The sequence below is a fragment of the Ursus arctos genome, unplaced genomic scaffold, assembly GCF_023065955.2.
Source record: "Ursus arctos isolate Adak ecotype North America unplaced genomic scaffold, UrsArc2.0 scaffold_17, whole genome shotgun sequence".
In the NCBI taxonomy this organism is placed as follows: domain Eukaryota; kingdom Metazoa; phylum Chordata; class Mammalia; order Carnivora; family Ursidae; genus Ursus; species Ursus arctos.
The window spans coordinates 48,312,227-48,324,391 of NW_026622841.1; the positions used below are offsets into that span (position 1 = coordinate 48,312,227).

At 45.3% G+C, this 12,165-nt stretch overlaps 1 protein-coding gene across 1 annotated transcript in view; it reads right to left on the bottom strand.

The window, feature by feature from the left end:
- COLEC12 (collectin subfamily member 12) overlaps positions 1-4,511 on the bottom strand; it is a 186,450-nt gene extending 181,939 nt beyond the window's left edge. Inside the window, exon 1 of the mRNA XM_026496058.4 lies at positions 4,284-4,511. Within this exon, the coding sequence (XP_026351843.3) occupies positions 4,284-4,290 (7 nt within the window). The 5' untranslated portion in view covers positions 4,291-4,511. The remainder of the gene's footprint in view (positions 1-4,283) is intronic.
- Between the last annotated feature and the right edge of the window lie 7,654 nt (positions 4,512-12,165).

Genomic DNA, 12,165 nt, shown 5'->3' on the forward strand with positions numbered 1-12,165 from the left:
CCTAGAATGTTGCCCCCCCCCTGCAATCTGCCCTATTCTTCCCACGCTGATTCACCAGCTGAAGTTCCAAAGCACCACAGACCCACACGGCCAACAGTAAGGCTGCGCTCTGCCATTGTTCTGGGCTTCCTCTCCCAGGACCCCACCCCTCCTTCCCACCATGGGGACACATGTGTTGGATTTGCCCCCTGAGAGATTACTCACGTGCTGTGTTCACCCCAGGTGAAAAATGTCCTTCTATCACAAAATTTAAATATTTATTTTCCCACCTGAAAACATTTAACTTACTTTGGCAGCAGCTGCATCAGCTGTTTTAAAATACATTTTAATGAGAATAAGTGTGAATTCAGAAAATTAGGCACCGGGTTATGTTATAGCTTGAGAGCTATTATCATCTGCCAGGTTTTCCCTGTCACACCATTATCAGTGGATGAGCAGCATGGTTAAGGCGGCGGCGGCGGCGGCGGCAGGGGGGTCCTGGGCACAGTCTTGGGAAATTGCGGAGGAGACCACAGGAAAGATGTATACTTAGCAATAATTAAACCTCAGATCGAGAATGTTAAGCATCCCCAAACTAATGAAAAGTCAAAAGTATAATTAGATTGCGAATTTAACTTCCAAAGGAAGGGCAGCCCCAATTCCAATCAGTGAAGGGGAAAAGGCCTCATTTTGTTTCCAGTTCCTTTCAGAAAACATCATGCTATCAGTACACTCAGCCCTTACACACTTGTTTATGTATCCCAGTTAAGGACAAGAAATCTTCGAGACAGTGGTAAAGCAAGGAGTCCATGAGTCCAGAAAAACAACTGGCAGTAGACTGCTTACCAAAGCGTTTTTAAAGCATTATTGACAAAGGTATTTCAGAAATGTTTATACACAAGAGCACAGAAATAAGCAGCTGAACACTATGTTTTGATGACACCAACCTCCTCCCTGTGTTAAACCGGAACAGTGGTTTGGACCTCTGTGGTCCCATGTGCTGGTGGTTGTTTTTTACCATCTCTTAGGCAACAAGTGCTGCTGCTTTAAAACCTCACCAATATTCCCAACTTCCAGAACTAGAAATGTGATTTAATAACGACACACCTAACTCTGGAGGAGTCAGATTCCTTCAAAAAGAATGTGAATATTTATCCAAAACCATGAGATTTATGGTGCAGTACAGCTCATTGAAAATGAAATTAAAACCAACTTCGTGTTTTAATCAGTTTGGAAGACTGCAAGTATTGCAGCAACGAGGCAAGTAATTTTCTTCTGGAAAATATATAATGACGTCATTATTTTGGTGCTTGTGATTCCAGAGATGGAGGAAATACGAGAAAGACAAATGTTTGCTGAATGCAACAGATAGGTGGCGCTGTGGCTCACGGCAGATGCAGAATTACGCTCCAAAGCCAGGTTTAATACACAGGCCGTGTCCCAGATTGAAACATCAGAATGAGAAAGTCAATTGAGTACTAAGGAGAGCACGTATTGCATGGTGCACTGGGTGTTATACGCAAGTAATGAATCATGGAACTTTACATCAAAAACTAGGGATGTACTGTATGGTGACTAACCGAATATAATAAAAAATATTTTAAAAAATAATAATTTTTAAAAAGTCAAACCTTATAAAGATATCTGACTCATGGAGAAGCTAAATTTTTGCTTTGGCAAAAAAAAAACTTCTGTAACTTCTAAAATGTCCACTAATTTTCTACTTGTCTAAAGAAATGTTTTAAGTTAATACTTTAAGCATTTGCAAGAGCTTGTCATTGGCCTCTATCATTTAGGGAAATTAAATTCTAATGAAACGTTGGCTTTCTTAAGCATAATGAGTTAATAACTATGCAACATAATCACAAACCCAAGGAAAACTCTGGGTTGGTTACCTAACGACAAATCGCCAAAATAATTCCACTTGGTAAAGGTGGCTTTCCTCTTTGGCTAGAAATACACTCTGTGCTTGCCTTCAGAAGGCTTGTGTCCAATTTCTTGGACCCACCCCTTTCCTGGCTGCTGCACCAACTGTGGGTTACTTGGCTACTTAGCTGTCTGAGACTTACTTTTCTTCTGGTCTACACCAGAAGTTATCATACTTGGTGTCCTCTTTCCAAGCAACACAGGGAAACTGGCAAAGCTTGCCTTCAGTGCCTACCACATTCCTGGTTGCCAATTCCTGTTTGTTCTAGACTCAGCTTCCACATCTATAATGTAGGGGTTAAAATACCGACCTCATCATGTCGTTGTGAGGATTAATTGATAGGGTGCTTTGTAGAGGGTATAGCACAGTGACTGGCACTTAGTAGATACCATAAAATTATTACTGTCCCCTTCCTTCCCCATTTCACTAAATAAATGAATGTAAATTATATGGCAATAGTTGGTAAACAAATTTCTCACAGAATATTTCCTTTTAAAAGAGGCCTTCAAAGTGAGTAGTCTACCCTGGGATTCACCAGTCCCTTCTTACCCCTCCCCCACTGGGACAGAAGGTATGTGGGGCCTTTAGGCAGTGCCTGGATCTCAGAGGGTAAGCAATGAGCCTTCTCCAGGGGGTCTGCAAGCTGGTCCAGAATGCAGAGTAAATCTCACAAATACACATTTAGGACTTTCAGGCGTGTCTTCCGTGGCAGATTTTTTAATATCACTGAAAAATACCCAAATTGCAATAACGGTCATTTACCAAGTCAAAAAGCATAACAAGATTTTCAGGGCTCAGGAACGCACACAGGAGCTGATGTAGTGAGCAGTTAGCTTATCTTTTCCAACAGTTCAAAAACTACTGGCCTCAGTGACCAGCAATGAGAAGGTTAACTTCTGGCAAAAGCCCCAAAGAAACGTGTAGCCTGTGAACTCTTTCCTTGCTGAGAGGATCCTTTAATCAGTGCTAGCCAAGGAAAGTGAGTGTTTCCTAAAATGTAAATGAGAGAAGAGAAACTGAGTGGAAAAAGAAGGAACACACACGACTGCGTTTCGAAATTCCCTAGCCAGAAAAGTATATCCTATCTTTCGTTTCTCTTCTGGGGCGGGTTACTTTTCATCTGGAATACAGTCCCTGCCCTTCCTAAAGTCTCCTGATGAGAAAACTAATACCTTGGAAAGGCAGCTCATTGGTAGGACATTATCGCAGGGATAGTTCAGCGAGGACTTCCTTTCAGAGAAACCTAGAGGCAAAAGTTACTTTCCAAGCGTGTGGGGCTCCCCGGGCACCTCGCTCGGACAGCAGCCCTGCAAGTCAAAGCGATCGCATGGCATGGTCTCTGGCGGCTGGAAATGTGGTCACCGCGGTCGGATGGCATTTCGCACCCAGCCCCCTCACTCAGGCCCCGCCTGGCCCGCGCGCGGGGTCTGAAATGTGTTATCCTAGCACAAGACTAGAAACTCGAGTCTTGTGTAAACACCACGCCAGCCCACCCCCAAACGACTCCCTTTGATGTCTCTGTTGTAATTATTTATCTCACATGTAAATCAGAAATACATGTAAATCAGAATTCTGCTGACCAATCTCCATGTTTCCAATAAATAGAAGGCTGCCCCGCAAAGCCCTTCTCCCTGTGATTCCGTTTAAAGGCACGATAACATCTGACACTTCCCTAAACCCGCCTGCAGAGGACACTGCCCCGGAGACGACCAACAGGATGATTTGTGTCACCTCTGAACACACGTGGGCACACCAACTCCACAGGCGGGCACGTGGAAGGGACGCGGAACGGAGAGCAGTTATTTTCCAATCGGTGGGTCTGATGGAGAAAGATGCCAAACGCACTTTTCCGAGCCAGCTGAACTTCGCGGGCACCTAATCATTGCCAGATGTGGGGAGGACGCACCGAGAACATCCCCGAGTCCCGGAGGGAACACCCGGCCGGCAGCACGTCGATTTCTTGGATGGGGAAACGGCACCAGCCGGGAGAAGAGGACCTCGAACGGAGTGTGGAGCGCCGTAGAGCGGAAAACCGACTGTGGGGAATGAGGATGCCTCCACTCTCCTCGGCATGTTTTTTCAATTAAAAAGTTGGGAACTGGAATCCGTAAACAACGACTTAGGGCTCCAAACTACTTTGTAGAGGTGGGGAGGGGATTACTTGCACGCTCCAAAACCCCGAACATCTAGGTCTCCTGCGGTGCCCAAGTCCGGGACAGAGGAGCTCCCCACGCTTGCACGCACGTACCCTGCGCCGCGTCTCCTCTGGCCCTCCGCGCGGAGAAAGTTCGCGCAGGCTTGCACGTCCTCCCCCTCCCGCGCACCCCGAAGCCCGCCCTGCCGGCCCGGAGCCCCGCGCAGCCCGCCGCCGCCCTACCTTTCATGGTGACCGAGAAGACGCACCGCCAGCCAGGGGGCGACGCACCGCCAGCCAGGGGGCTCCGCGCCGCCGAGAAAGTTCGCGCTGAACAGCTGGTCACTGCGCGCCCATGGCAGCCGCGCCGCGCGTCGGCCGTCTGCGCTCAAGCCCTCTCTCGCCGCCTCCGCCGCCCGCCCGCGCTCCCCGCTCGGCGCTCTGTGCCGCGGGGCTGCCGCGCGCGCCGCTCACCCCGGGCGGGAGGCGCCGCTCCCGCCAGCGCCCCTCCCCCTGGCCCGCCGGGGCGCGCGGGCCGCCGCGCCCACGCCCCCTCGCGCCCTCCCGCGCCCGCCCCGCCCTCGGGCCCGCGCTCGCCCCTGCCCAGTCGCTCTCTCGCTCAGCCTCTCCTCTGCGCGATTCCTCGCCCGGGGGCTCCCCTTGCTTCGGCGGACCGGTGGTGGAACGAAGTCGGAAGAAAGTGTTTCCCGGGCGGTCAAATGTTCACCCTTGGTGGGCGCGAAAGGTGCTGTTGCTGGGCTTGTTTCTAGACCCCAAACTATCTACAGCGTGGGGTGAAAGAGTTGGGGAGAAACAGTGTCACGGGGGTGGCGTAGTAAGCTTGCCCCTTCCCCCAAACGTCTCTGGGGGTATGGAGGGTTAGAAGATTAAACCAAAGCGAGAACGTCCTCGGGATTCAAAGTTTCCAGGTGCGCTTGTTGACGCCCGAAGGAAAAACCCAGCACAGGCAAGCTCGCTCACTGTCACCTAGGGAGAGCTGTTGCTAAATCCGAAATCACCATTAGATGCTCTCCCTACAGAACCCAGAGCAGGTTTACAACTTTTGGACCTCCAAAAAAGACAAAGATAAAAAAAAAAAAAAATCCACTATACTCCCTTTGGTTGGAAGAAGTCACCCTTCTACCCACCACCCCTGAAATTGATCGGAAATTGATCACGTTGAAGGAGGCTGGGCTATTGAGTGGCCTCTTAGGAAGTTCCTTTCATTGCGGCCGATCATGTTGTCCCAGTGTGGGGTTTTGGGGGTTTTTTTCCTTTTAGAAAACCCTAATCAGACCCATTTGATGCTTTACTGCTTTAAAACATAAACTAAGTGGTGAGTGGAGCTGTGGAAAGGGAGGTGCAGAGCGACTTCTTCCACAACGATGAAATGAAAAATTACCATGTGCTTACTAGCACCGAAAGCAATACAATTCTGCCTGGGCGGTGGTTGCAGCTTTTCAGATTTCCTCTCCTGAGGATTTGGTAGCATGGTGTAAACAACCCATTGATTCATTCTAAACAGGGAACTCTGCTCTAGAAAAAGGTAATGCCCAGAAAGGAATACATTCTAAAATATTTTAGACTCTCCATTCCAGAAGCCTTTTTCTTTTGAACATCAGGGAGAAACTTCTACATGACTAGCAAAGAAAAAGACCAAAAAACAGCACTTTTTATTTCACTTTAGGGGTTGATTAAACTACAGGGGCCCTGGGGACTTGCTCCAGCTCTCACCAAGTTACCTGCCTTGTCTTGCAGGGCAAATGAGGATTGCTAAAGGGAGCCCAGATGATGGATTTTCAGCTCAGAATTTACTGATCGATGCTGGGGTAGAGTAAATCCATCAGTTAGTTTGTGTAATAATTTCCCCAACTGAAAAATGGAGAAGATTTTGTCTCCAATATTTGAGTTAAAAAATCATTTTAAAAACATAAGTTATAGCTATCATACCAAAAACACAGTCAGTAAAAGAAATTATAGATAAATTGGATTTCATTAAAATTTAAAACTTGTGCATCAAAGGACATTATCAACAGTGTGAAAAGAGGACTCACAGAATGGGAGAAAATATTTGTAAATCATATATCTTGTAAGGGATTAATATCCAGAATATATAAAGAATACCTACAACTCAACAACAAAAAACCCAGTTCAAAAATGGGCAAAGAACTGAAATAGACATTCTCTGAAGAGTTACAAATGGCCAATAAGCACACGGAAAGATGTTCAACATCTTTAATCACTAGGGAAATGCAAGTCAAAACTACAATGAGACACCATTTCATACCAATTAAGATGACTATTATAAAAAATAAAAACGTTTTTTGAAAAGCAGAAAGCAACAAGTGTTGGCAAAGATGTGAAGAATCAGAACCTTGAGCACTGATAGTAGGAATGAAAAATGATGCAACCACTATGGAAAACAACATGGTGCTTTCTCAAAAAAATGAAACATAGAATTATCATATAATCTGGGGCGCCTGGGTGGCACAGCGGTTAAGCGTCTGCCTTCGGCTCAGGGCGTGATCCCAGCGTTACGGGATCGAGCCCCACATTAGGCTCCTCCGCTATGAGCCTGCTTCTTCCTCTCCCACTCCCCCTGCTTGTGTTCCCTCTCTCGCTGGCTGTCTCTGTCAAATAAATAAATAAAATCTTTAAAAAAAATTATCATATAAGCTAATAATACTACTTCTGGATATATGCCCCAAAGAACCCGTAGCAGGGATTCAAAATAGATATTTGTACACCCATGTTCATAACAGCATTATTCACAATGGCCAAAAGGTAGAAGCAATCAAAATGTCTATCAGTGGATGAATGGATAAACAAAATGTGGTATATACTAACAATGAAATATTATTCGGCCCTAAAAAAGGAAGGAAATTCTGACACATGCTTCAGCATGAATGAACCTGAGGGCAATATGCTGAGTGAAAAAAGCCACCACAAAAAGACAACTACTGTATGATTCCACTTATATGAGTTGCCTAGAGTAGTCAAATTCATAAAGACAGGAAATAGAACGGTGGTTGCCAGGGGTAGGGGGGAAGAGAGAACGGGGAGTTAGCGTTTAATTGTTACAGAGTTTCAGGTTTGCAAGGTGAGGAGTTCAGGAGATGGATAGTGGTAATTGATGGGTGACAATGTGAACGCACTTAACACCACTGGCCTGCACACTTAACAACGGTTAGGATGGCAAGTTTTATGTGTGTTTTACCACACATTTTCTATTGTGTTAGAAAAATTTCTAACAAAAAAATTATGAGGTCAAAAAAATTCCCACAAAACCCTAAACCTATGACGTTTGTTATAATGAACCAAATTTGCAGACCTGTGATGAAAAAGCAGGCTTGGCAATTCTTTAGAGGACAGTGTTAAGGAGGGCTCCTGGATGATCACCTCCTTCAGCAGAGAATGGATGGAAGCCCTTGGGTACATCTCATAGGTCCCCTGCCTGCCACCTCCTCTGAGTCCCACTCTGGAGGGTTCACGGGATGAAGGTTGTGGACACATGCAGGTCATCAGCTGACCAAGATTCTTCTGGTCAAGATCTGTGAGAGAAATTGAACATTGAACTGGGGCTGGTGAGGAGAAGGGAAGGGTACAGGAGAGGAGGGAGGATGGTGTGGATGGGAAGTACTGAATCATACCGGTGAAGATGCTTTGAACTCCTTAGCAGAAATGGGCTACAGGGCCTCCAGGTCATGCTCAGGCCTCCCCACCTCCAGCAGCAGCAACTGTGCCCTGCATTCACATTATAAACCTGGAGAAGGTATCATATCATTTAACCTCAGCCCAGCCTTGTGCTAAGTATCTCCTTTTTACTAATGACAAAGCCCTATCACGCTTGCCTTCTCTCCTTCCCTTAGCCCTTCTCACCAAGTTCTGCTTCCATCTTCAGAACATACCTCACACATCTCCACTTCTTCCCATCTCCCAGGTGAAGACCACTATACCCACTGGAATTCAGCAAGAACCCTCCAGGTGACCTCCCCATGCCACCTGTTGCTTCTTCTCTGCTCCAGGCTCCAACACGCAGCAGCCAGAGAGGCAAGAAGGACAGAAGAGAGATGGGAAACTCTACAGTTTCCCCAGCTTAGTACCTTTAAAGAGTTTCCAGGCCATGATACGAGAATGGGGAACACAGGCTGAGCCCAATGGGCTCCTTGAGTGAAGGAGAAGCTGAGAGGATAGGGGGACCAAGGCAGGACAGAACACTGGAGGGGAAGGAGTAGCAGTCAATACGTGCTGGGATCACTCCAATATCTTGATGTCTGACCATCTCTATGTTTCCTCTCTGTTGGGCAGCCAGTACCTTCCAGCAACTGTCAGCACTACCACCACCTCCCATTTGCCCACTCATTTCTCTTCTCTCCTAATGCAGCCCCTTTGATTCCATTTCAGCCAACCTATTTAGTGTCTTCCCAAACATTATGTGCTTATTCCACCTCTGTAGATTTGAGCCTAGCATTCCACCTCCAAAAACATCTTCCTTTCTCCATTGTATCAGTACATTTCTTTGTGTCTGCTTCAAAAACACAACTCTCAGGGTGCCTGGGTGGCTCAGTCGTTAAGCGTCTGCCTTCGGCTCAGGGCATGATCCCAGGGTCCTGGGATGGAGCCCTGAGTCAGGCTCCCTGCTCTGCTGGGAGCCTGCTTCTTTCTCTCCCACTCCCCCTGCTTGTGTTCCCTCTCTTGCTGACTGTCTCTCTCTCTGTCAAATAAATAAATAATCTCTTTTTAAAAAATAAATAAATAAAAAATAAAAACACAACTCTCCATTTAGAAATGAGCCCCTTCATCCAGGAAGGAAGAGTTACATGATTACTAATAATTGGAACTGCAGAGAATGCAAATTAGGACAGTCCCCCATCCAGGAGTCTGGTAGGTGAGACAAGGCATCCCAGAAATGAGCCACAGTAAAGACAGAAAGCGGGAGATGGCTAATGCCATGAGAGATACAGACAAAAGGCCACAGAAGGAAAGAAGGTAGCAAGGAAGGCTGGGTGCTGAAGGTTAACTGAGATTCAAATGCGCATGAAAAATGCTCTCTCCCTCCAGACAAGTGGGTCGAACAATGACATCCAGGAACCACCTCTATCAGAATCACTCAAAGGGTTTTCACAAAGTGGAGATCGTTGGACTTCACCTCAGACTCCTACATCAGAATCTTTCAGGAACAGGCTTGTGGTCATTCCATTTTCTAGCACTCCCAGCTGAATTTTGTGCTCACCGAACTTGGACAATTATCACGGTAGATTATGAGCTTCTTTAGAGGAAGACCATGTCTTCTCCATCTTTGTTAACAACAGCTTCTAGCAGTTAACAATCAAGTGAAAGCCTGAATAAATGGAAAGGGGATTAGTAATGGAAGAAGATGCCCCAAAAGTGTAGAGCAGGGAAAGCAAAAATGTACGGAACATCCCTTAGGATAGCCTTCCATGGACAATACATGCTCTGAAAACCAAGCCATTGAGTATGACAGGACAATAAGCTTGTTTTTTGGGAAGAATATTGGCTTCTACAGTTTGGTCTTCTGAGTCACTTCATATTCTCTCCCCTACTTACAAAGAATAGACTTTGTTTTGCCAGACTAGACATTGTGCTGTTGAGCAAGTCCACTCAAATGTTAGGATCCCACAAGCAAACCAATGGTGCTCTGTGGACACCAGGTGCCCTGTCTCCATCCTCTGATGTGATTAGCCTTGAGATCTGCGTGAAAAGGTTTTTTTGGATAAAGAAATCGCTTTTCAGTCTTTAAAAGCTTAGGTTTCTGTCAGTGAGTGTTTCTGTTTCTCTGGTGTTTAAACAAATAGCATTTTGAAAGAGGGCTCTGACTGAGAGCTGCTCCCCCTGTTTGTCCAAAAAACCCACTATTTTATTCCATTGGATGTTTCACAGTTGAAAGGATCAGTCTGAAATTGTTCCTCGAGCCCACCACAAACCACTGTGATTCTCAGGATGGTACCGGAGCCTCTTTTTAAGTTCAGTGAAGAGGCAAGGGCCCAAGAGAACAGAAATGTGGCCCTTGCATCTCGGTTTGGAGACCAGGGTGCACCTGGAGGCAAACAGCAATTCCCTCATCGTGACCTGAGAACTACCAGGTGGAGGACCGGTAGCTCTGTTCCGACTCCAAAACGTCAGTGATTGCTCTCCCATCAGGCTTCGGACACATTACACCTGGACATTTCAGGTGTAAAAAAAATGTATGTAAATGTATGTAAAAAAAATAAGAGTTTATTTTTGCTTTTAATGCGTGTCTTTTGCAGTGACATAAATGAGAGGGATTTACTTTGGTTTCATGTGTCATTTGGTTTTGTCATTCATTTGCTCTGGACATGAAGGGTGTTGATGTGAGCAAAGCCACCCGCTGGTGACCAGTGGAATTGGACTCCAAGGCCTGTTCTGTGAGAGGTGTCTGTCTGATTGAGGGCAGACCTCTGACTTTTAGGTCTAAGGATTCTCACTGTAAAATGATGGATTTTAGACTAGGTCATTTTCAAGGCCCCTTTGGCCCAAAAACTCTAAAATGAAATACATATAAACACTATTGAATATAGAATAAACATGTAGAAAAAGTGAAAGTTGGAAATTCAGATGCATTTTGGATACCTATATTTGAGATATATAAATATATATATATATATATAATCTTCAAAATATGTCTGAATTTCCAACGTTCACACTGATCAGATATAAATATATATAAATATATATATAAATCCGTGATCATATATAGGTATATACATATATGTACACACACACACATTTATAGCTGATCACTTTTTGAAATATTGGATTATCTCAGAGGTATATTTTTGTCCCTATATTCACACTGGCAGTCCCAGTGCATAGTCACCATTCAGTAAATGTTTGTTGAATGAATAAATGAATGAGTATTGAAATGCAACTGAAACAGATGCAAAAGCCAGAGGAGCTAATTTATCTGTACATCATTTTTTTTTAAGATTTTATTTATTTATTTGACAGAGAGAGACAGGCAGCGAGAGAGGGAACACAAGCAGGGGGAGTAGGAGAGGAAGAAGCAGGCTTCCATCGGAGGAGCCTGACGTAGGGCTCGATCCCAGAACACCAGGATCACGCCCTGAGCCGAAGGCAGACGCTTAAAGACTGAGCCATCCAGGCGCCCCTATCTGTACATCAATTTTGATCTAATTTTTAAAGGGAGCCTCTTCTGGGGCACCTGGGTGGCTCAGTTGGTTGGGCGTCTGCCTTCGGCTCAGGTCATGATCTCAGGGTCCTGGGACTGAGCCCTGAGTCAGGCTCCCTACTCAGTGGGGAGTCTGCTTCTCCTTCTCCCTCTGCACCCCCCACTTGTGTACTCTTTCTTTCTCAAGAAATAAAAATCTTTAAAAAAAGTAAAAAACAAAAATAAAGTGAGCCCCTTCTTTAGAGTAATAGCAATAGCCATAGCTGACATTTATTGAGTGCTTTCCATGTTCTAGACCTTATGCTTAGCCCTTGATACACATAACTGTTTCTTTTTTTTTTATATAAAGATTTTATTTATTTATTTGACACAGAGAGACAGCCAGCGAGAGAGGGAACACAAGCAGGGGGAGTGGGAAAGAAAGAAGCAGGCTCCCAGTGGAAGAGCCTGATGTGGGGCTCGATCCCAGAACGCCGGGATCATGCCCTGAGCCAAAGGCAGATGCTTAACAACTGTGTCACCCAGGCGCCCCGCATAACTGTTTCTTATTTATCAGATTCAGAAAATACTTGACACTTTGGGGAAATCACTTAATTTGAATATCAGTTTCCTCCCATAAGAAGTGAAGACTATGTTTTCTGCAATATTTTGCGAGGAATTAGAGATAATGTTTTAAAATACCTCATATAGGGGCGCCTGGGTGGTTCAGTCAGTTAAGCATCTGACTCTTGATCTCAGCTCAGGTCATGATCTCAGGGTCATGAGATCAAGCCCTGTGTCCGACTCTGTACTGGGTGTGGAGCCTGCTTGGGATTCTCTCTCTCCTTCAAAATACATAAAACAAAATACTTTACATATTTCCTATCACTTAGTAGAAGCTCACTGAATTGTAGTAATTTTCCTCATAATTAATTAACTTATTTATTATCTTCTATTTTGGTTTTTAAGGTAAAA